This window comes from Emys orbicularis, chromosome 2 (genome assembly GCF_028017835.1).
Source record: "Emys orbicularis isolate rEmyOrb1 chromosome 2, rEmyOrb1.hap1, whole genome shotgun sequence".
Classification (NCBI taxonomy): domain Eukaryota; kingdom Metazoa; phylum Chordata; order Testudines; family Emydidae; genus Emys; species Emys orbicularis.
In genome coordinates, this window is record NC_088684.1 from 248,793,671 (window position 1) to 248,819,108 (window position 25,438).

The 25,438-nt window shown below is 41.3% G+C and overlaps 1 protein-coding gene across 1 annotated transcript in view; it reads left to right on the forward strand.

Moving 5' to 3' along the window:
* Positions 1-25,438, forward strand: part of COL28A1 (collagen type XXVIII alpha 1 chain) — a 141,510-nt gene that overhangs the window by 43,898 nt on the left and 72,174 nt on the right. Inside the window, exons 11-19 of the mRNA XM_065398455.1 lie at positions 5,312-5,380; positions 6,998-7,066; positions 13,683-13,751; positions 16,068-16,136; positions 18,119-18,187; positions 19,061-19,129; positions 20,924-20,992; positions 22,714-22,785; positions 24,976-25,044. Coding sequence (XP_065254527.1) covers positions 5,312-5,380; positions 6,998-7,066; positions 13,683-13,751; positions 16,068-16,136; positions 18,119-18,187; positions 19,061-19,129; positions 20,924-20,992; positions 22,714-22,785; positions 24,976-25,044 — 624 coding nt within the window. The remainder of the gene's footprint in view (positions 1-5,311; positions 5,381-6,997; positions 7,067-13,682; positions 13,752-16,067; positions 16,137-18,118; positions 18,188-19,060; positions 19,130-20,923; positions 20,993-22,713; positions 22,786-24,975; positions 25,045-25,438) is intronic.

Genomic DNA, 25,438 nt, shown 5'->3' on the forward strand with positions numbered 1-25,438 from the left:
TGGCTGGGGTTTCCCTGTGCTCTGGCTGATGGAACAGCATCTTGAGGCCACCAGCGGACTAGCTTATAGAAGAGTTATATGGATTGCCCATATATTCCTAGTATCAGGGGACAGCACAAAAAATGATAAAAACCATTTTTGCACCCTGCTTCATGATCTGCACTGAGGGCAGCTTGGGCACAGCCTAGGAATGGGGTGAGAAAATTCAATAAGGTCTTAACTTAACACCTATTGAAGTCAGTCAATGGAAAGTGTTGTATTGCCCTTAATGGGAATTGAGCCAAGTAAGTACACCTAATAGTGTGTGATGTACTGCAGCTGGCTTCAGTAACTGTACCCCAGATAATTATTACCAAGTTGTCATGCACATCAACATGAATAATATTGTTCCTTGCACATGAAAAGCTTTCCTCCCTCCAGGTCTGGGTGGCTCTGATGCAGCTTCATCTGCCTCAAGTATTAATATTTAGCATTGCTTTCGGGTATTCAAACCGTTTGTCCAACTAATCTCATATACAAAAATTATCAAGCTTCTTGCAGAAGGCCAGCACCACATTGGTTCATAGAGCATCTATAATTGTTTTCTATCCTGGCAGCTCTTGCTTTAGTTATTTCTAGGCAAGACCACCTGTTTGGTGACTTAAATGCTCAGGGGATTGGTAATAGGCTCTTTTAGTCATGAGTTCAATTCCAGTCCACACAGAAAGTTACAATCATATAAACAACAGGGAGATGTCAGCAAATTTCCCCCATCCCCAGCCTTGCACCCCTTGTGTACTGTCTTACACTGCTGAAGACCTTCTCGAGCAGTGTAAGATCATTAATTAGCTTGCCACTCCGTAAAAGGGTAGTGGACATGCACCAGCCTCTGTAACCTGAGCAGATTACCTAAATACTTCAACCAAAAACACACTGGTTAGATAAAACATTAAAATAAATGTATTAACTACAGAAAGATAGATTTTAAGTTATTGTAAGCAATCGGCATAAAGGTCAGAATTGGTTATAAAAGGAAATAAAAAATAAAATCACAGTCTAATTCATAATTACAATGTTCAAAAGTGTCTTAGGTCAAGTAGAAAGGTGAAATTCAGGACACCATGAGGTGGTTTTGTTTAGATGAGATATGGAGTCAAATCTTCTCTCTGCTTCAGTCAAAGGTAGAATTTGAATCCACATCTTAAACTTCCCAGGCCAGTGCCTTAATCACCAGGCTATAGAGTGAGAGGGTAAAAATAATCAACCATTGTAAAAAATTATATAGGGTCATGGTGGATTTTCCACTGACAATTTTTCTAAAAGATATGCTGTAGGAATTATTCTGGGGAAGTTCTATGTCCTACGTAGTACAGGAAGTCAGACTAGATAATCATAATGGTTTCTTTTGGCCTTGGAATCTAGGAGTCATTCTCATTTTCTCTTTGGCCCAATGAGTATTTAAGTATTTACACACCGTGGAACAGCTTCAACGGGAGAGATTGAGATTGAGGACCCATTATTCTGGAATAGCCTATAGCTTGGTGGTTAACAGGGTCAGCTCAGAAGTAGAAAATGTGAATTCAAGTTCTGCTCCTGAGTGGGCATTCAAACTACATCCTAAGCAAGTGGGCTCAAGTTCATAAGGGGATGCATTTAGGTATGCACACATACATTTTGTGACGATGGCCCTGAACATTTGTTCCTAGATAAAACTTATTGGGTCAAATTTGTGGAGCAGTTTTGGGTTGACTGAAACTGCATTTTTTGGCAAATAAATGATTCATCCAAAAAATGTTCACCCACTCTACTCCGAAATGCATAATTCACTTACCTAAGTCACTTTTGTAAATGGCACTTAAGAGCTTAAATTACTTAGATGCTTTTGAAAAATTTACCCTTCGTGTATATTTCTGTATATATACAGATTGTACCAAAGATTATCCCAACTCAGAATCATTATTTCTCATCCAAAAGGAACCACCCCATAATACCCTGAATTTCAACTTTTCTGCTCAGCCTACGACAGGACAAAAATACGTACAGTAGAATGTTTGCCAAGAAAACTAGAAAGCAGACAAGTATTAATTGTGTTTGTATTATTCTTGGCCTTTTCCTAATAATCCTGCTGATGGGAAATATTTAATAGTCAGCATTTATTTTTGATAAATTGATATTAAAACAAAATGTTAACTTTTTCAGTCCCAAATAACCTTTGAAGTAGAACTGGTAGGATGGAAAATCTGGTTCCTGAGCAATCTTATTTATTTTTAAATATTTTTAAAAGTAACAAAGGGAGAAAGAAAAACAATGGAGAAAAACGTCCAAATTCTAATCTGAGTTACACTGGCATAAATTGCACTCAATAGAGTTAATTGGAAGTTACACTGGTTGAGATCAGAATCTGGTCCAAAATCTCCATGAAAATGAGCACCATCATGGAATTCAAATAACAGACTGCCTCGGAATATAGCAAACTCTATCGCTATGATTGGTATTTTGGCAGCAGTGACTGCTACATATACTGTATCTACAATAACACAAACTAGGTGCTATTGGAAGCCAGCTGGTGTATTATTCTGAGGTATACTTGCCCTCTGTGAGCATATTTGTTCAGCTGTTGAGAACTGTCCTTTAAAAGCTACATTAATTATGAAAGCGTGGTTTTTCAACGTGTCAGAGTTTATATTACAATTTCATATCAATATATTGTGCTCTAGACTCAGTGAGTAATCAATGTCATGTTTGTATAGGACTTTATTAAAGATGTAGTGTTACCTCTCTGGCTATAAATTGGTAGGAAAATAGCTACAAGTGTAATCAGGACATTGGGGCAAATTATGTACTATTACACTCCTCTTCCTGCATCTCAGTTTAACTCTTTGCTAGAAGACAGGCCAGAGTTCTGGGGGAAACATCCTGGCTCCTTGAAATAAATGGCAAGTACTTAGTATACAAAGAGATAGTTTTAGGCTATGTTTACACTACAAAGTTAAGTTAAACCGCTGTTGCATATCCACACTATACTCCTTGTGTTGACCGAGTGCATCCACAGTAACGGCTCTTGCATCAACACAGAGAGCAGTGCACTCTGGGTAGCTATTCCACTGTGCAACTGGCCGCAGGGTGTTTTGGGAAGGGTTTGCAATGCCTCATGGAGGGGATTCAGCGTCACATGATGTAGGTTTCTCAATCTCATCATTCCATGGGCATCATACTAGGTTTCTAGCAGCTTTTCAACTGCCCTGGCAATCTGCGAGTCAGACATCTGTGTCAGAAAGCATGGATCCTGCACTGTTTTTTAGTATTGGGGAGGGATAGCTCAGTGGTTTGAGCATTGGCCTGCTAAACCCAGAGTTGTGAGTTCAGTCCTTGAGGGGGCCACTTAGGGATCTGGGGCAAAAATCAGTACTTGGTCCTGCTAGTGAAGGCAGGGGGCTGGACTCGATGACCTTTCAAGGTCCCTTCCAGGTCTATGAGATAGGTATATCTCCATATATTATTATTGTGCTGTGCGTTATGAACACATGGATATAAGAGGAGCTCAACAGGGAAGATATTTACCACCACCCTGACCCCAGCTCCCTCCTTGTAGAAGTAGCATGTCTGCAGCTCCACACTAGAGGCAACTATTTGCCTCTGTTGCCTTCTGCTACGCCTGCTGCAGGGCTTTGAGTTTTACACAGCACTGCTGCATGTGTCCCTAACATAACCCTTCCCCTCATTGCCCTGAGCAAGTTCTTGCAGCTGGATTCGAGTTGTGCCTGCCCAGCCTCTTCTCCGCACAGACCAAGGAGATCCACCACCTCTGATGTGCTCCAGATAAGGCCGTGTATGCTGCATGGAGCCAGCATGCTCATCTGGGCAGTTGCTATGTGGGCTCTCCACACTGAGCAAAGAGGAAGAGCAAGTTCAAAACTTCCTGGGGCTTTAACAGGGGAGGGGCGTTCACCTGTGTACTTGGCTACAGGGCAGCGGAGTTCAAAACGATGACCAGAGCGGTCATGGTGGGCATTGTGGGATACCTCCTGGAGTCCACTTAGGGAGATGTAAGCAACGTAGTGTCTACACTGACACTATGTCACTCTAACTATGTCGTCCTAAGCTCTACGTCTCTTGTGGAGGTGGTTTTAGTATGTCGGCATAGCAGGCAAGTTAAAGCAGCGGGAGGAGCATTGCAATGTGTACACCTCTATAGTTAGGTCAGCATAAGCTGCCTGATGTCAGCAAAACTGTGTAGTGTAGACATAGCTTTATTCAACAAGCTAAGCATTTTAAATATTGTATGAACTACTTTAAAAATACTTTAAAAACCTTATTAGTTTTACTAATTTGCTAAATAAAATACAATAAAGGGGACTGTTCTTTTTTTAATTTTAGTATTCCTAAAAAAGGCCACTAGATAGGATTAAGTACATACCACTGAACAAGGGTAAGGGTCTGAGAAAGGAAATCCAAAAGTTGTCCTGATCTCGACACACTGGCCCAAATTAACTACTGGGGTAGGCAGCTGCAGCCACTGAGGTCAATTCACCTTGTTACCACAGTATGTATTGTATCAAACATCGGGTACATTCGTATTCAGAGACCCTGGCAATATCAAGTAATGTTAGAGTAGATTAAGACTCTATTAGTGTATATATTGGGTTTATCAGCAAGGCAGCTGAACAAAATATTTGTCTTAATGTTGAGTTTATTTGGTTTCAATTAAATCCTAATGATGTTTTAAGCCAGTGATTTTAGTATTTGTTAGATAACACATCAGAACTAATTGTCTACAGATCTCATTTTTGTTAGTGAAACCTACCTTAACTGGATTAGAATCACACTAAGAACAGTTGAGAATCAGAGACTGACTAAGATTTACGGAGGAGCTATAATATACAGTCAGCAGTGTGGGGAGAGAATAAGCTCAACAGTTAAGGCATAAATACTTCCTAATCCCCAAAAGAAAGAGTGAAGGATTAAGCAACACACATCAAGTTACCAAATAAGGTCAACAACCAAGGAACCAGCATAAAAAACAACAACAATTTGGAGTTTATGTTTGCAAAGGAAATCCTGTGGTCTCATTATTCTCAGATTGGTTAGATTTATGCAGTGACATCCTGACCCCAGTGATGTCAATGACACAACTCCCAGTGACTTCAACAGGACTGGGACTTCACCCATGACATTTATTAATTTTGGAACTCATTTCCTTAGATCAGAAATGTTCTTTGTAAGTAAATACATATTTTCCCATCTGCAATGACACTAGGAACACATATTGTGGGGAATATTATGAAAGTACCATAAGCACTTTGTTGTCTCTTAACTTCTTTTGTTTCTTTAGGGAGAGCCAGGTCCTAGAGGTCCTTATGGTCCCATCGGACTCCCTGGTGTTGGACTTCAAGGACCTAAGGTAATCATCAATAATACAGGTTTCAGAGTAGCAGCCGTGTTAATCTGTATCCTCAAAAAGAACAGGAGTACTTGTGGCACCTTAGAGACTAACGTTCTCTGTATGTATATTTATCTTCTTACTATTTGTTCCATTCTATGCATCAGATGAAGTGGGCTGTAGCCCACGAAAGCTTGTGCTCAAATAAATTTGTTAGTCTCTAAGGTGCCCTCAATAATACAATACATTTCCTATCATGATGCAATCTCTATGTGAATCCTTTGTAGTATATTTTAATTAAAGTTAGCTTGAGTTTACTGCCATAACAAGTGAGTTATTATTATTTGAAGCTGAAGAGTATATAACTTTAGAAGTTTACACACTTGCATAGGATGGAGGTAGCTGAGTTGCCTTTCAGCCATCCCAAAGCCTGATTATAATCTCACCTACAGCAGTGAAAATCAGAAGTAACTACTGAAATCAGTAGAGGTGAGATCAGTTGCATGGCTGAAGTACACATGATCTGCCTCCAATCCTGCACCATTATGCATATTTATGTAAAGTGTATAAATATACCTTGGCTGCTTTTACACACAATATATATGGCCAGAGACAAGGGAACTAAATACTTGTTGGAGAATAAATGACTGATTTCTCCCATATTTCTTAGTTGGGAGATGGAGATTCCCTGCTATTTTCTCTCTTATGCACCTATTCATTCCTGCATCTTGTTTGAGCCAAAGATTACTTCTGGTGCTAATTCTTCAAAAATTGCTTTAGGCCATGTAGCTTCTGTACCGTATGGACAAAGGGCCAATGCCTAGAACAACATATCTGTAAGGTTTTATTGCTCTTTTCCCTGCATCCATGGAACTCATGGGCATTTTCCATGCTGTGGAACAGTGCGAGATGTTGGAATGCATTCAGTGTCTGCTGCATGAGGGCTACATAATCATTTTGTAATTTGCCCAGATGAAGGAGCAGAGCATTGTTGTGCTGCTTTTGGTGCAGTCCAGGAGGGAAATTGTGGATTAGGGAGTCATAGTGTCCCTCCCAGGCTCCATGATGCTCTGTAGAGGAACTACACTGCACCAGGTTTACACACAGTGTGGCATATGCTGCCCAATGTACTGGACTGCTATGCCAACTCCCTACTGCCTTATACAGAGTGGGGGATGCAATGGCTCTGTGGAGCCTGATACTCCCTGTGTGCTGGCTGTGATGGTACCATGTACTGGTGCATGAGTATAAGCGGGTGCCTGTTATCCCCTTACTGTGTTCCCATTGGCATGTAGGATGGGCTACAATCTAGCCCTAAGGATAAACGAAGATGACTTTTTTATGCTCCTAAATTATAGTTCATATTAACTGTTCATTAAAAGATGCTAGTGGTTTCATTTCAGTGCCACCAGGGGATATTATATGATGCACTATACCTCACCTATGAGTAAAGAGTAAAATTTTCAAAAGTGCCCAAATGAGTTGGGAGCCTAAGTCCCATTGACTTTCAATGAAACTTAGGCTCCAGAGTGCTAAGTCCCATTTTCAAAAGGCACTTAGTCCCAGTCACTTGGGTGCTTTTGAAAGTCACACTCTAATAAAACAATAAGTAACATCTCTGAAATTCCTTCTCAATAGGGTGATAGAGGCCAGGAAGGAAGAATTGGGCCTCCAGGACCTATTGGAATTGGTGAGCCAGGATTAACTGTAAGTGGACAGGACAGTTCTGTATAACGTGTTAGAAATTAAAAACAATACAAGACATCTAAGTGAACTTGTTTGATAGATTATGGTCATATTGACTGGTCCACTCTGTACCTGCTGCTGGGACAATGAAAGTGAGGGGATGTGTTAGTAACTGTTGCAATAACAACTGCTCCTAGCAGAGCTGAGCCAGGAGCCAGTGCCATCTCTAAAGAATATGAAACAAAGAAAAATTTGATTGCCTGATCCCAGCTAAACAGCCTCTTAGGGCCTGATTTTCAATAAGACTCTAGATGCGAATTTGTATCTGTGCTTCTCTTCTAGTTGATGTTAAGGAGAAAAATACTTTAGAACTGTCTGAAATAAAAGATATATCTTTAAAGAATCAAAAGTTGGACCATTCCTATATACCTGTGTGTAACTTAAATATGCCAACACAGCTGGTCTGGAAAGGTTATTTAGATGCCACATATCTTTAAATGTTCCTGGTTTCAAACTAGTTCTTATATTTCTTTGGTTATAAATAAAAAGAGAAGAAACTTGTACAATGACTCCTCACTTAAAGTCGTCCCAGTTAACGTTGTTACGTTGCTGATCAATTAGAGAACATGCTCATTTAAAGTTGCACAATGCTCCCTTATAACATCATTTGGCAGCCGCCTGCTTTGTCCACTGCTTTGTCCACTGCTTGCAGGAAGAGCAGCCCGTTGCAGCTAGCTGGTGGGGGCTTGGAACCAGGATGGACCGGCAGCCCGCCTACCAGCTCCCTGTTCCCCTAAGTTCCCGGTGCGGCAGCTGACCAGCAGGCTATCAATTGCCGGGCAGTTCAGCTGTCCCTCCCCCCACTGCCATGTGCTGCTCCTGTCCTCTCCCTTGGAGCTGCTCCCCGGAGCCTCCTGCTTGCTGTGCGGGGGGTGGGGGGGAGGAGATAGGGAGGCTAATGTCAGGGTGTCCCCCTCTCCCCTGCTCCTGCACCCCACTTACCCCATCTTCCATAGAGCAGGGGAGACACACGACAGGGCTCAGGACAGATGGAGCTTCCGGGCAGCAGCTGCCGTCTCAGCTTGTTGATCTACTTTAAAAGGCAGTGTACTTAGAGTGGGGTCAGCGTATTTAAAGGAGCTATGCACATCTCTCTCTCACACACACAGTGTGCGTCTCTGTCTCTGTCTGCCATACTGTCTCCCCTCCCTCCATTCGCGCTGCCTTGTAGAGTGTGAGGCTACATTAACAACAATGAGTTAACCCTTGAGGGCTCAGCCAATTGCTAGTTCATCATTTAGCAGTAAGGCATTTCCTGGGAAATATCCCACCCTCTGACTTCACCACCTCAACCAAGCTTCACAATCATCATCACTGTATACCAGTATTAAATTGTCTGTTTAAAACTTATACTGTGTGTATAAAGGTGAGAGGGAATAGCTAGCATGGATTTGTAAAGAACAAATCATGTCAAACCAATCTGATAGCTTTCTTTGATAGGATAACGAGTCTTGTGGATAAGGGAGAAGCAGTGGATGTGGTATACCTAGACTTTAGGAAGGCATTTGATACAGTCTCGCATGATATTCTTATCAATAAACTAGGCAAATACAACTTAGATGGGGCTACTATAAGGTGGGTGCATAACTGGCTGGATAACCATACTCAGAGAGTAGTTATTAATGGTTCCCAATCCTGCTGGAAAGGTATAACAAGTGGGGTTCCGCAGGGGTCTGTTTTGGGACTGGCTCTGTTCAATATCTTCATCAACTACTTAGATATTGTCATAGAAAGCACGCTTATTAAGTTTGCAGATGATACCAAACTGGGAGAGATTGCAACTGCTTTGGAGGATAGGGTCATAATTCAAAATTATCTGGACAAATTGGAGAAGTGGTCTGAGGTAAACAGGATGAAGTTTAATAAAGACAAATGCAAAGTGCTCCACTTAGGAAGGAACAATCAGTTTCACACATACAGAATGAGAAGAGACTGTCTAGGAAGGAGTATGGCAGAAAGGGATCTAGGGGTTATAGTGGACCACAAGCTAAATATGAATCAACAGTGTGATGCTGTTGCAAAAAAAGCAAACATGATTCTGGGATGCATTAACAGGTATGTTGTGAGCAAGACACGAGAAGTCATTCTTCTGCTCTACTCTGCGCTGATTAGGCCTCAACTGGAGTATTGTGTCCAGTTCTGGGCACTGCATTTCAAGAAAGATGTGGAGAAATTGGAGAGGGTCCAGAAAAGAGCAACAAGAATGATTTAAGGTCTAGAGAACATGACCTATGAAGGAAGGCTGAAAGAATTGGGTTTGTTTAGTTTGGAAAAGAGAAGACTGAGAGGGGACATGATAGCAGTTTTTAGGTATCTAAAAGGGTGTCATAAGGAGGAGGGAGAAAACTTGTTCATCTTAGCTTCTAAGGATAGAACAAGAAGCAATGGGCTTAAACTGCAGCAAGGGAGGTTTAGGTTGGACATTAGGAAAAAGTTCCTAACTGTCAGGGTGGTTAAACACTGGAATAAATTGCCTAGGGAGGTTGTGGAATCTCCATCTCTGGAGATATTTAAGAGTAGGTTAGATAAATGAATTCTAGGGAAGAGAAAAGAATGCTACATATAGAAAGTTACTTCAGTGTTTATCTAAGGCAAAATTGGCTATTCTTTTTAAGAGCAGCCTCTGAATTTCTATGCTTTGCCATTTCTTTTTTATCATTTTATCATTCCACCATTTCTCCAGTAATAAGTTTTAGCTCTCTGTTGGAAACCATGCACTTCAGCTTGGCTTTGTCATATGTTTTACTCATATAAGAGTATGGACTCAGTTTACTTTACACATACAATAAAAAAATATTCTTAATTTAAATCATCACACTCTCACATTTGGGTTTTGTAGAGAATTTTTTCCAAACAAAGCAGAATAAGTAATTGCCATCTTGCTGCATTTCCAGAATCCTAATGATAGTACACATATAGCAATACACAAACAGACCATGTAAGACACACTTCAGTTGCCTCTGGTGCTAGCCACTAGTTAAAGCAATTCAGAGAAGTTTGGTATCACCAATCGGAAGAGTAATATAGCTTGGTATCAGGGCCGGCGCAACCCATTAGGCGACCTAGGCGGTTGCCTAGGGCGCTACAATTTGGGGGGCGGCGACCGCGGCGGTATTTCGGCGGCGGGACCTTCCGCCGCCTCTGTGAGGGGTGGCATTTCGGGGCGGGACCTTCCGCCGCCTAGGGCGGCAGAAAAGCTGGCGGCGCTCCTGCTTGGTATTATGGATCAGTAGATGTTATTATCTTTAAGAGCTACCACACACATTTTAATTATGGGAAATAACTTGCAACTCTCTCAGGCCTTGGCTACACTGGTGCTGTACAGCGCTGCAACTTGCTGCGCTCAGGGGTGTGAAAATGCCCCCCCCAAGCGCAGCGAGTACAGCGCTGTAAAGCGCCAGTGTAATCAGAGCCTGCAGCGCTGCATGCTCGCTCGCAGCGCTGCAAGCTATTCCCCTCGGAGAGCTCTCGCAGCGCTGGTGGCGCGACTACACTCGCGCTTCACAGCGCTGCCGCGGCAGCGCTGGGAAGTCCTGAGTGTAGCCAAGGCCTCAGATACTATTGACATGCCAGCTCTATAACTGTGACCACTGTACCTTACTCAGAGATGATAATTCCTGTATTGACCTCAAAAATGATGCTATAACATCACTTGATTGATGACGCCATGGACACTTTCAAGAATAATAACTCTCTTCCCCTTTGCCTTCTCACAGAGTAGTTCTTCTGGGGAAAACATAAAAATCTTTCTTTCAGTAACTTGGAATAAAAAATACTGCAATGGCAATTATGAAATATATGACCAAGAATACAAACTAAATATTGTGGAAATCTTTGTAAATTTCTCTTAATCATAGAAATGTAGAGCTGGATGAGAACTTGAGATGTCATTAAAAGTCCAGCGCTCTGCACTGAGGCAGGACCAAGTAAACCTAGACCATCCCTGACAGGAGTTTGTCCAACCTTTTCTTAAAAACCTCGAATGATGGGGATTCCACAACCTCCCTGGAAGCCTATTCCAAAACTTAACTACCCTTATAGTTAGAAAGTTTTTCCTAATATCTAATCTAAATTGCTCTTGCTCCATATTAAGCCTATTACTTCTTGTCCTTCCTGTTGTGTTCTACACTACCTTCAGTAGACATGAAGAACAGTTTATTGCCCTCCTCTTTATAACAACCTTTTATGTACTTGAAAACTGTTATGTCCTCCCTCGGGCTTCTCTTCTCCAGAATAAACAAACCCAATTTTTCAATCTTTCCTCATAGGTCATGTTTTCTAGACCTTTAATCACTTTTGTTGCTCTCCTCTGGACTTTCTCCACATCTTTCCTAAAGGGTGGCACCCAGAATTGGGTACAGTCCACTAGCTGAGTCCTCATCAGTGTCGAGTAGAGCAGGCCAGTTACCTCCCCTGTCTTACATACAATACTCGTGTTAATACACCCCAGAATGATATTACCTTTTTTGAAACTTCATCATTTTTGACTCATTCAATTTGTGATCCACTATAACTCCCAGATCTGTTTCCGCAGTACTACTAGCCAGTTATTCCCCATTTTGTAGTTCTGTATTTGCTTTTCCCTTCCCAAATGAAGTGCTTTGCATTTGTCTATATTGAATTTGTTGATTTCAGACCAAAGCTCTGATTCGTCAAGGTTGTTTTGAATTTTAAACCTGTCCTCCAAAGTGCTTGCAACCCCTCCCAGTTTGGTAATGTCAGCACATTTTACAAGCTGACTCTCCACTCCTTTGTTCAAGTCATTAATGAAAATATTGACTAGTACCTGACCCAGGACTGACCTCTGCAGGACCCCACTAGACATGCCTTCCCAGTTTGAGAGAGAGCCATTGACAACTACTCTTTGTGTACAGTCTTGCAACCAGTTGTGCACCCACCTTATAGTAATTTAATTTAGTCCACATTTCCCTAGTTTGCTTATGACAATATCATATGGGACTGTGTCAGAAGCCTTACTAAAATCAAGATGGATCATGTCTATTACTTTGCCGCCATCCACTAGGCCAGTAATCATGTCAAATAAGGAAATTAGGTTGGTCTGGCATGATTTGTTTTTAATCAATCCATGATTGCTATTACTTATAACCCTATTATTCCCTAGGTGCTTACAAATTGATTGTTTAATAATTTGTTTCACTATCTTTCCAGGTATCGAAGTTAGGCTGACTGGACAAAAATTCCCTGGATCCTTTTGGTTCAATATTTTTTAAAGAGAGGCACTATGTTTGTCCTTTTCCAGTCCTCTGGGCCCTCACCTGTCCTCCATGAGTTCTCAAAGATCATTGCTAATAGTTCTGAGATTGTTTCAGCTAGTTCTTTAAGTTTTCTAGGATGAACTTAATCAGTCCTTGTAGACTTGAATATATTTAACTTATTTAAATATTCTTTAACTTGTTCTTTCCCTATTTTGGGTTGCATTCCTTTCCCTTGTTGTTAATATTAAACTGTGTTGAGTATATGGTCACCATTAAATTTTTTAGTGAAGAATGAAGCAAAATAGGCATTAAACAACCTCAGCCTACTTGATGTCATCAGTTATTAGCTCTCCTTGCTCACTAAGTAGAGGACCTACACTTTTTCATCTCTCTCTTTCTAATGTATTTAAAGAACCTCTTATTACCTGTTATGTCCCTAGCTAATTTTAACTCATTTTGCATTTTGCCTTGTGCATTATAATGCCTTTATCAAAACAGTTGAGGGATCAAATTATGCTAAGGGGATTAAAAACATTAATTTTATTATATACGTAGAGTTGGGGTTCTATGTGTTAAATAGAAACTAATTTATTCTATGTATAACTTCTACAATTAATTCTTCCATGAATTATTATTCCTTTAGAGTTGATGGTAATAAGTAGTACCTTTAAGATTGTAAGTTCTTTGGGATCAAAGACTGTCATTTACTATGTTTGTAGAATGCCTAGCCCAGTGGGGCCCTAACCTAGCCAAAGCCTCTAAGGATCACCACTATACAAACAATGGAGGTAATTACAATAGCTTATACTAGCACACAGTACAATACACGGATTTTTACAGGCACAGAACCATCCAAACAAATGATGTGATTCCATTGCTGATTCTTTCCCTTACAGAAGGGGGAAATAGAAAAGATCCTGAAACCTCTGTAGATCATACTATGTATGCAGTAGTATTGTAGCCGTGTTGGTCCTACGATATTAGAGAAACAAGCTGAGTGAGGTAATATCTTTTATTGGACCCACTTCTGTTGGTGAGAGAGGCAAACTTTCAAGTTTCATTAGACCTGAAGAAGAGCTCTGTGTAAGTTTGAAAGCTTGTCTCTCTCACCAACAGAAATTGGTCCAATAAAATATCTATTTTATGTCATCCACACCATTGTTATGTAACTCATCAAAAAGTGGCTGCTCCATTGTGTTCTAATTGTTTGCTTTAAGTAGGCTGTTGCAGAATTTCTTGTAGCCCTTGCAGTTCTCAGCTTAATGACAGATGGGATGGTACTCGTGTACCTGAAATAGCATCAATAAGGAAATGTTTAATTGCACATGCCGTCTGAAGATGGTTTTTTTTTTTAACATCAGGGGCCTCGTGGTCCTGAGGGTGTACAAGGGGAAAGAGGGCCCCCAGGAGAAGGCATTCCAGGCCAGAAGGTAAATGTTACACTGAAATTCTTAAATACTGTGATTGTGGTTTTCAAAAAGTGCCTAAGTGATTTAGGAGCACAATGCTGAAAGTCAGTCAATGGGGCGTATGCTCCAAGACATTTTAGGTGCTTCTTGAATATTTTACTTTCTCTTAAGAAGCTTGAGTCCTACCAAAAGAAATTTCACCCTCGCCAAAATACAGTAATAAATTACTGATCCACTTAGTGCTGAAGACTGTGTTAATAAGAGGTCTTATCATGGTAGCATTGGTAGGTTAAAAAAGTATCTTTTGGAAAGCTCTTTATGTAAAATATAACCCATACAGCTGCTTAGTACTCGAGGGAACCATTCAGAAGGCAGTTTGATTCTTCTTGCCACTCTGGGAAATTCCGACAAGGATTATACGATTGTGACTCTAGGCACCTCTGTATTCACACTCTACACACTATTGCAATAATATTTGTACAAAATATGCCTTGTGAGATATCATATACAAGCTAATAATGTGCTGGTTATTAATATAATTGAAAATGCATGTATTTATGTTATATGTGGAGTTATGCATTCCTTCTATCTGATATTATTAAAATGTATTTGAACCAGACAAATCTGGGCTGTGGGTAAGCAGTTTTTTCCCAGATAACGGAAAGGCTGGTGTCTTCATCCAGGCACAATCACAGACACTTGGCAATGACAGTCAATTGGCATATCAGAAGCTGCAGGGACAGATCAATTTGAATTATAGAAAGCACCAGTGGGGAAGAAACTGGCATGGAACCTTCTCCATCAGACTCCATGGCACCTTTCTTCACAGCAGCAGAGCATTTTAAGGCACTCAGGTTTACAGGATAAGCAGTGACACAACCTCTCACTGGTCTGAATAGCACTTCAGAATGTGACAATGAGTCTGTATGGACATATACCTCATTATAGCATATCATCAACATCTTAAAATAAAATATATGAGTGTGCTGATTAATAAATAGTTTTCTGAAACTAAAACAAAACCCCAAATATTAGTGGTGGAACTTGAACTGAAATCTCACATCCCAGTCCCACGTAATCCTCTTTCTGCTGTTTTGTACAAGAAGAGCACAACAATCTCATGCTGAGATATTTTATTGATTCCACAATTCCCTGGTGCCTTAACTGCTGAACAAAGAGGATTTTCCTCCCTATAAAGGAAAAGATGTCAGACAGTCACATTGTGTGCACTGGTGTTACAACAGTCCACACCAAACTGCTCTATCAAGCAAATAAAAGGAAGTTCTTCTTCACACAGTGCACAGTCAACTTGTGGAACTCCTTGCCTGAGGAGGTTATGGAGGCTAGAACTATAACAGGGTTTAAAAGAGAACTGGATAAATTCATGGAGGTTAAGTCCATTAATGGCTATTAGCCAGGATGGATAAGGAATGGTGTCCCTAGCCTCTGTTTGTCAGAGGATGGTGATGGACGGCAGGAGAGAGATCACTTGATCATTACCTGTTAGGTTCACTCCCTCTGGGGCACCTGGCATTAGTCACTGTCGGTAGACAGGATACTGGGCTGGATGGACCTTTGGTCTGACCCAGTACGGCCATTCTTATGTTCTTATGTTAAGCACATTTTGCAATGTTTAAAAGATGAAACACCCAGAGTGTTCTAGTCTCCTTTCTGTTATTGCTTTCCCCCTTCTTACTCTATCTAAACCTGAGAGTTCTTTTAAAGCCCTTTCAAGTTACAATAGTTCTAACAGCAGGGCCGGCTCTGGCTTTTTTGCCGCCCCAGGCAAAAAAGCCTCCCGCCGCCCCCCCCCCCCCCGGCAGGGGAGGGCGGCGAGCCCCGCCGGGGAGAGCGGAGCCCCGGCGGCCAGAGCGCCGGGGGGAGGGCGCTCTCCGCGGCGGCCAGAGGCTGCGCCGGGAGGAGGGCTGCGAGCCCCGCCAGGGCTCCGCTCTCCCCGGCGGCCAGAGGCAGTGCCGGGGGGAGGGCGGCGAGCCCGCCGCGGCTCCGCTCTCCCCGGCGGCCAGAGCGCCGGGGGAGGGCGGCGAGCCCAGTCGTGGCCCCGCTCTCGGGCCGGAGCGCCGCGCCGCCCCCCTCCAGGTGCCGCCCCAAGCACCAGCTTGGTGGGCTGGCCCTGTCTAACGGCATAAATGCAGTTTATGAACTGTAGCTAAGCTACTTCCCATTGCGATAAATGACTCTTTGGATAGTGTGTCTTGTTTGAAGAAACTGTTTCCGTGCGGACATCGTCTATTGTGATTTTCTGTTGATTTGTGTTAGAAATTTAAATGTGTGAAGTCCTAAAGCCAGTTAACTTATATCAATACTATATATTTCCAGGGTGAAAAAGGCCCAGAAGGCCCAGCAGGTCCAATTGGAATAGCAGGAGAATCAGTCAAAGGTGCTAAGGTATGGTAAATAAGATTTTTTTTTTAAATCACTCCTGTATGATTTATAGTTAAAGTAATGATTATTTAGTCCTTAATGCGATCTAGAAATAGTATATAAATATCTTATAGTTGGATGTGGACTGAACTATTCTATGCTGTTCTAATACTATGACCATGCCCCTGGTTAAGTCTATTGACTGATGACACATGGGGCTCAGTCTTCAGCTGCAGCCAGGCTGCGCTCTGTGCAGTTGGGAGTGAGGGGAAAGAAGTTGACAAAGGTGACTTTACCCCACATTTAAGCTCCCAAATCCTGGGGCTTGGCCAGCTTCTGGTGCTATTCAGGGCACCTTTCCATCATAGCATGCAAGGGGATTTCTGTCAGCCAGGGATTGCTGGAGCAAAGCCCCTTGTTTTGACCATGCCCCCAACCTCTGTGCAAGGAATTAGAATGCAAAGTGTGCATTGCCAGCCCTGTGTCACTTGGGAATCTCCCAGGAAACTGGTTAAGATGCTTTACTGCCCCATTGCAATGCAAATGGACCATATCCATGATTTTCCAAAATGTGTGCTGAAAATGAGGTCATCTACCAGCAATCAATGGGTTTCACCCTTTCAAAAATAAGGCCACTTTTTAGCATCCAAATGTGTATTGAGGAGCCTATCTTTAAGCTCTCTATTTGGAAAATGGCCTCAGAATCTGGTGTATGGTATTAATTAGCCTGCAGACACTGAATTCTTCTCCATCTGCTAGCAAAATAAATTCAGCCAAAAGCCAGACAACAAATTCTTTTAATTCCTGAGAGATCTCAGTGAGAGACATTGAAATCACATTGTGGCTACATTACCACCACATGCCATTGGTTGTCATGGTGCTCTATATAACATACTATCCCAACACTCAGAATTAACTGCTTTTACATGCTAGAGTGAAGAATTTATCCGAAGTTCTGATTAGAAGGCAATGTGGAAGCACCCTACCTCAGTGGGAGATGAGAGAAGGATTGTCTCTCTGGGAGCCATAATTTCTCCCCAAGCCCACCACTGCTTAGGGGGAGTGTGCAGCAGTCCACATGACCTTTTAGGATATCCCACCTCCTCCCTGCCCCCTCAATGCAATGTGTTTCCCAAGGATAAGAACTACAATTGTCCCTGGCCTTTGTGCAGGGGAAAGTTTCTTGCATCTTTCCTCCCGCCTCATGTCCACTCAAAAGCCAGGGATAATCTGTTCCTATGTATGACATTTCCCATGCACGGCACTGAAAATATTGTAAGGTGCTCATATCAGCTAGGTTTCTCTTGTTTGCAAGTTACTGGCATTCAGGGCAGAGTGTTATATTGGAAACTTGGTTCAATAGTAATAAATGCATATAATAGGAACTGCAAAATATAGTTTCAGGTAATTTAAAATATAGTTGAAAGGCAATTACTAGCTTGGTTGCTCAAACCACCATTACAGACTTTAGTTGTTTGTGACATACTGCAGAGATCTTCTTTCTAGGATGTATACTTCAGTCTGCTGCTTTCTAATTCTAATTCCCTTGTGGCTTGGGTGAATACAAGTTTCAGAAAACTTCTCACTGTATGCATTGCTAAGCAAATTTTACTCTTATTCTTTATTAGAACAGAATTTTGTTAACTAAATTATGTTATTTGAGTTGGGGGAAGAGAGATATTTTCATTTGCTTTATCTTCCTTAAAGCTGATGTCTGTGAATAATTCAGACACATTTTCTTAGTGACTTTTCATGTTCCAAAGATTGGTGTTGCTATATATATTGTTATTAACACTGAATAAAACATAACCAGAACAGATCTTTGAAAAAATAATGGCAAAGCTAGCCCAAATATTCTGTATCCCATGACTTCTCTTCATGGGTTTTTCTTTTGGATGTTTTGCAAGTTAATCTGTATGGTAGAATGTAAGGAAAACATTTCAGACCTAAAAATGATGCTGTTATAAATCACTGTGATTTACAAGTCGCAAGGTTTCTCTATGCAGGGTGAACGGGGCCCTGAAGGACCACAAGGGCCTACTGGACAACCTGGAATCGGCAGTCAAGGAATCCAGGTAAATCTGACATTAAGTTTAGTTAAGAAATACATTCAGTTGAACGCCTAGTTTTGGCATAATATACTGCATTATTATTAGATGACAGGAGCCCAAACTAAAACCCTATTAGCTTTGTTTAAGTAAATGGCTGTGTCACTGATTTCAGTAGGAAAAGGGTCAGCCGCAGCTCTAAACTTTGGAGATGTTGCAAAATTTAGATCCAGATCTAGATTTCATACTTGGCCTAATCTCTAATTTTTAATGCCTAGAGATTCAAAACACACCACTGTGAGTTGTACCTTAAAAATACCAGACAGGGCCCAATCCAAAGTTCATTGACATCAATGGAAAGACTCTGATTTCAATTGTCTTGAGATCAAGCCAATAGAAAGGTGAATTATCTGGACCAATCCATGCAATAATTTGCACAGCAGACTTCCAGAGATCTCCACATGGGATGATGCAGTAGGGAAGATTTTTATAGGGTGAGTGCTCAGCGCCTCTGAAATTCTGATCATTTACAGAGGCCTCACAATGGACACTCAAAAATTGATGCATCTAAAGGGATGAGTCCCTTTTGAAAGTGTAGCCCTATCCTCTCAGAGGCCAGAGCATAATTTCCCACTGCACAGGGTTAGGATGAGGAGACAAAAATCCTCTCCCTGGCTTTCCCCACCACTACCTAGGCCAATCCCTGAACTTGGGGTAATTCAGTGAAATCCATGTGTGTGTGACTGAGGGAAAATTGAGTAAGGAGCTTGTGATTTGGCCCTAGAACAGACAGCCAGTTAGGTTTCTTTCCTGTGGAGGATAATAAATTCATTTTATTAACCTGGAAAATGAACCCATGGACGTGTAGTTTTCATTAACGTCTTCCTTCTTTTTTTTAAGGGTATCCAAGGTCCTAAAGGTATACCTGGGCCAAAAGGGTCTCGAGGCATGGGTGTGCAGGGTCCAAAGGTAACTTTCAAGAGAACTGCAAATAAAAAAAAATTTATTGGCCGCCTCAAGGAACAAGGAATATATCTGACCAAAGTCAGACATCCCAGTGCTTTTAAAGTGTATTCCATTGTGGGAACAATGGAAAGAAATCAGAGCTGTACATTTTTAGACCACGATCCATATTTGGTCTTTGTAGGAAAACTCCCATGACACTGTGCTGTGTGGGTGGAATAAGCATGGATATGTCCTTACAACAGAATGTTTGGAGCTTGCTCTCAAGTACTCGAACAGTTTTCTACTGTGGAAGCACACACCTGATATTGTACCTCATAAAAGGCAACACTGGCTACCAGTGTTTAATAGTATATGAAGTAGAAACATAGAGATTTCTGACTGATATATTTGAAAGATTCTGAAGAGGAAAGCCACTCCATTTTAACAGCCTCCATTGCTGGACCTCACCACTGCATTGTTTCAAGCTAGCAGTTCTTTACTGTTTAAACAAATACAGATTTTCTTCATCAACCATGGATTTAAGTCAAATTTCTTTCATTTTGATTCATTGTGTGTTGGTTTGGTGGCATATAGACACTGTATGTAAATGTCATACTCTACTGAGAAATTCTAAACTAATGGCTCTCCCACTGTGAACTCTGGTGATTTGCAGAGAATTTGCTGGTCACATGATGCTGGCTGTCATTCTTCTTTCCATCTGAGTCTCCAGCCCTCCATCCTCATCATAGGAAAAGAGTTTGGAGGTCTGTAGCATTAGACGAAAACATGAAGGGAGAAAGAAAGTCAGCCTAGCTACAGTTACAAGGTGACACTGCTTCTAGGGTGACCAGACAGCAAATGTGAAAAATCGGGACGGGGGTGGGGGGTAATAGGAGCCTATATAAGAAAAAGACCCAAAAATCGGGACTGTCCCTATAAAATTGGGACATCTGGTACATAAGTGAAAGTAAGATGGGTGAAACAAGAGCCACCCTCATAACCAGAGCCACTAGCAGGACTGGTACTTCAGGAGAGGAAGGTTCAGGGGCAAAGGAACAAGGCAGGATGGGCAGGGGAGCAAATGAATTGGCAGGAACAGATGAAATAAAAAGCAAAAGTAGACCTTGTGATTAAGTTCTTCCACAAGAGGACAGAATGCTTATTTTATTGAAAGCAGCCTGTTAAATACTTTCTGGACATTATTTTTGCATGTAAGCAATTGCTGTAGTTGCCATAAGGATGCTGTGTGGTTGGGCCTGGGAGAACAGGTGATCAAGAGATACGGTCTCTATTAAGACCATGAAAAGCTCAAGGCTAGTGCTGGTCAGAAAATGGAATTTCTGATCCTTGGGATAATTCTGCTATTTCAAAATTAGTTTTTGTACCAAATCAGAATGAAAAGCCAAAATATCAAAATTTCCAGCGGAACAAAAGTTCCCCCCCACAAAATTAATCTGGAACTATCAAGACATTTTTGTTTCACTATGTCAAAATATTTCATTTCAATGTAAATATTTATATATTAATATAAAAGTCAAAACAAATTGAATCAAAAGAATAAAGTCAAAACAAAATGTTTAACCACCAAAATAAAACTAGGAAGTCAAAATGATTCATTGACTTTTTTCTGTTGAAAACTTCATCGAAATAGTTCAGCTGACACAATTGCATTTTCTGATGGAAGACTGTTTTGTCATCAATTTTCAACCAGCTCTACCTGAGAATCTGTTCTAAACCTTCAATAATCTGTGTTGCTATACAAATAAATAAAGTTAAAATCTGTACTTGTGCTAAACACAAATAATTTTTCATTACTAGGGAAAAGAAGGTGAATTGGGACAAAAGGGGGATCCAGGACCACCAGGAGTTGGAGTACCCGGACTGAAAGTGAGCCTATTTAAAAAAAAAAATCATGCCAAGTTTTCTGCAAAAATATCTGATCATTTTTAGTAAGAAGTTGCTTATGTCCATGTACCTCAGTGACAAAGTCTCCATAGAGAAGTGTGTTTCAACTGTTTAAAATTCATAGTTTCAACCATTATTCACCCTTCTAAATAAGTCATGTTTAAGTGATAGCATGATGCTAGCAAATGGGAGAGCAACGATCATGCTAATGAAGACTGAATAATATACGAGAGTGATGAGCTGGGAGGAGCAAACAGAGCTCTCATAGAAGGGGCTGCCTATGCAGCTTTTATATCACTCCTAATACACACCCATCCCTAGGCCGACTTGCCATGCCTTCACTCTCTCCTCCTTTATGACCCTTCTCAAATCCCACTTCAAGGAGGTTTGCAAATTTGCAAATAGTCATATATGTAAACAAAGAAGCAAAATCCTGTGTAACTTTTGTGTTACTCACCCAACTAACTGCATAGTGCTCCCAACCTTTCCCCATGTCTGGCCCTCCTCCTAAAGTCCAGTCCTCAGTCTTTATATCCCGGTCTCTTTAAGGCTAGTGAGGAAAGTCTCCAGGCCAGCACTACCTGTCCCAGGGTTTACTGGAATAGAGCCATAGCTATGGGATAAGGAATGCAGTTTGTGAGGGAGAGGAAGTGGTTTCTGGGAGGCAGTTGGGAATGTGAGAAGAAACTCCACGCTTACACCTCTGCTCAGAGCAGAGTTGCAGCCCCTGCAGTGTGGCGCTCTGCCCCAGCAGAACTATCACAAGTTAGACCATAGGTGGTGGCCGGGCAGGCAAGGCTGCAATTATACTCAGGGAATTGAAGACAAGATGTCCGCTCTCAGCAGGGTGTTTGTGTAACACCAACAGACCCCAATCATTAGCGGTCGGGATCGAACCTGGGATCTCTGGAGCTATATTCATGAGCCTCTACCGCATGAGCTAAAAGTCATATGGCTGTTAGCTAAGGCTGTAGAGCAGACTCATTTTATCTCTCTCTGTCTAAGTGGTCTCAGTGCCACTACATGGGACAGAACACCACACCCAGAAGGTGTGTGGGTTACATTTGCAGCAGAAAAGAACTGCACAGGTGTGACCCCCTTCCTGCTGTGCTGAGTCCTGGGAGAGCAGGGGGCATTGCCATCTCCCCAGTTCCTCTCCTTCTGCACCCAAAGGCCCAGGGAGAATGGGGCATGAATCCTCTCCCCCCACCGCCTAATCCCTGAAGAAGAGTTCTGTATAAGCTCAAAAGCTTGTCTCTCTTACCAACAGAAGTTGGACCAATAAAAGATATTACCTCACCACCTTGTCTCTCTAAAATACATCCTAGAATACTAAAGGAACTGATTGAAGAGATCTCTGAGCCATTAGCTATGCAATATAACTATAAATAACCACAGGAGCAGGCCCTTATGCTACATGCTAGCCATGCCATGTGAATACTAGTTTGTTAAATCTAGAGATGCTTTAATTTGATAGAAGTGTAGTGTTTTTAAAAAAGAAATTTAAAAGGTGTATTCCAAATTGAATGCATTAGTTGGGTTTCTTGATTGGGATAATCAGTATAGTATTAATTAGGAAGAGTCTATTTTTGGACAGAAATATTGTCCATTAACCAGTATTGTACCAGAATGTAACTCCCTCAGTGTATAAAGTGCATGAGTTTACCAAGCTTTTGGGAAATAAATATTGATCACCTTTTAAGGGAGATCCAGGAACACCAGGAATCCCAGGAAAAACAGGAATGATAGGACTAACTGGAAACAACGGGAAAAAGGTAAGCCAGTATTTCTGTTTGCTGGATGTGAAAGCTTTAGGCTGGATAGGACGATCAAATTCAGACCTCATTGCAAATTGAATCCCTCTGCTCCCAGGAGGGCAGCTACACAATGGAGAGACGTTCCTCCTGGGGGAAGGTTGGCACCAGTACATGTCCTTCCCTAGGGGGTCTGCTGAGGTAAGACAGTTTTAAATATGGATAGGTTTCCATAGAGCCCCACTGGCAAAGGGGCACTGGGCATTGAAACTGCAACTGTTCTAGCTGACCTCGCGAGGGTGGCTACCTGTCCAGGATTTCCCAGGATCATCCCTTTTTTGTGGTAGCTGTCCCAGGAGCTCTGTCAAGATGCTCCATACACAGTTCCAGCTGTCCAGACTTATGGGTTCAGAATCATCTCGGATTTCCCATTTTTTTGGTACAGTAGAGGTGTGTTGGCCAGCTCTGGATTTCTGTTTTCTCACCCCCACCCACTACACATACTCCATCAGAGTGAGGTAGCAGACATCTTGTGTCACTGAGCCCCTCTTCCCCTCAGATTTTCTGCCACTAGGGGATTAGTGTGGCCTTCAGTATCCAGCTTGCTTTGCAAGATTTAGTTCAGTCTGGGTCAATAAAGATCTACAAAAGTAAGAGTACAAGTCCACTTTTCACTTCATACAACTTCTTTTTAGTGCCGCTATAAAGGACACAACTAGTGCCAGACTAAAGGCTGAAGTATGGAATCTTTCTTGGTGGATGGAAAGCAGGGGTGATGTTTTGCAACTTAATGTTAAATTATTTCACATTCATAAAAAATTGAAGTCAGTGAAAATCCACTCACCCCCCAAAATGAAGGTCATTGAGTTTAGCAAAAAAACTGTAGAAAGCAGAAGTTGCTAGGGGGCTTATTTTAGTGATGGCCTTTGTGTCTTCAGAAAAAACTGCATCCACAAACAGTTACACCTTCATCATAGTTTCCACAATTCTTTGCAAGCACAAATATTAGCAGTTGGGCACCTATCACATTCATTATAGGTGCAAGTAAGTAACTAGTCTAACTAGCATTTGCACCTGCAGTGTTTTGTGGACACAAAGAAGTAGTTACAATTATTTGCAGACACAAAACTGGCTCATACAAATGAAGTCCAGATTGAGGCCTAACTTAAAGTCATGTCCCATAATTGTACTTTAAATCAAAAGTTCTAATCAGAGGTGGATTTTTCCAGAGCTGGCAGACTATACGCACCAACTTAAGCTATTTAACACTTTTTTCTGTTTGTGAATGACTTATCATGTTTATTTACTAATTTGTTCTTATTAAAAACAATTGGATGAAGGATTTTCTTGAATGCCTTTCAGTCTATAGATTGTTTATTACCTATTTGCCACACCTATTGCTTCAAGTATTTGCTAAATGGCATTGTTTCTGCTTCCAAATTGCATAGCTCACAATCTATCCCACAAAGAGTTTTTGAGACAGCTGTGCAAGCACTTCTGGTACTTCCCTTATGACTACGTGTGCATAGAGTATCTTTCTACAACAATTCTTGCAAGCAAAAACTCACTCCTACGAGTATTTGTGGAAATAAATAAAAACAGTTGCTAACATTTGTTTCTGTTTCCTGACCAGCTCTTTTCTCGAATCTTCTGTTTGGTTAAAATTTCCTTTTTGGTAAAGTTCTGACCAGAACTGGTCACATGTAGCATAAAAATGAATTTGCAGCTTTTATTAGAATGTTTTCAGATTCTCTTTTGCAATATTTGTCCAATTGTGAATGGATGATTCTCAAAAGCAAATCAGGCCCTGATCTGCAACTGATTCTGTGTGGGCAGTCATCTATGCCTGCATAGAACCCTGCTGATTTCAATGGCATTCTGCATAGGAACAAGGGGCTGCCTGCAGACACTCTCTTGCAGCTTTTGGGACCTAAAAGTCTGGATACTAGCTCCAAACTGTTTGATATTTAAACCAAGCTGAAAAATCTCAAGGTTGGGTTATTTTTTGAGACTGTCAAGCTGGACTGTTTCAGCTACACAGGATATAATTGAGAGAACCAACTTTTTTTGATATGTTGGGAGCCTGACCTTGCCCAACCCAGGAAAAGTGTATTGATCCAAACCACTTCCCAGAATGTTTTTAATTAGAACTTTGATTCTGTAGCATACACATCAATTTGAGAATTAATAAACTGATCTAATTTTCATTAGGGGGAACAAGGAGTGCCTGGCTTAAGAGGCCCAGAAGGACCACCTGGGAAAGGAGATGTTGGCCAAAAGGTATGAATTATTAATATCCATCTTTGAGAAACATAACAAGGTTAAATGTTCGTGTTTAAACACAGTTCAATGACTGGTATAATTTTAATTTGTTATGGTCTTCCTTAAGTAATAGCTTCACCAGTTTAAACGTTTGATCTCAATAGAACTTGAGAGTGCTCAGCATGAGTATGCGGCAGAATGAAATGCAAGTACTAAAATTAAAGTTCAAAATTATCATTGAAGTCAGTGGGACGTAAATTGGCTCAGCTCCTTGGGGTGGGGGGTGGAAATCAGGCTACTTTTTAGTGCCTAAATATGGCTTTAGGAATTTAGAAGGATATATTCAAAAGGGACACATGAGAGTTAGATATCTAAATAATTTTGAATCTTTCTCCCTAACCTTAGGCACCCA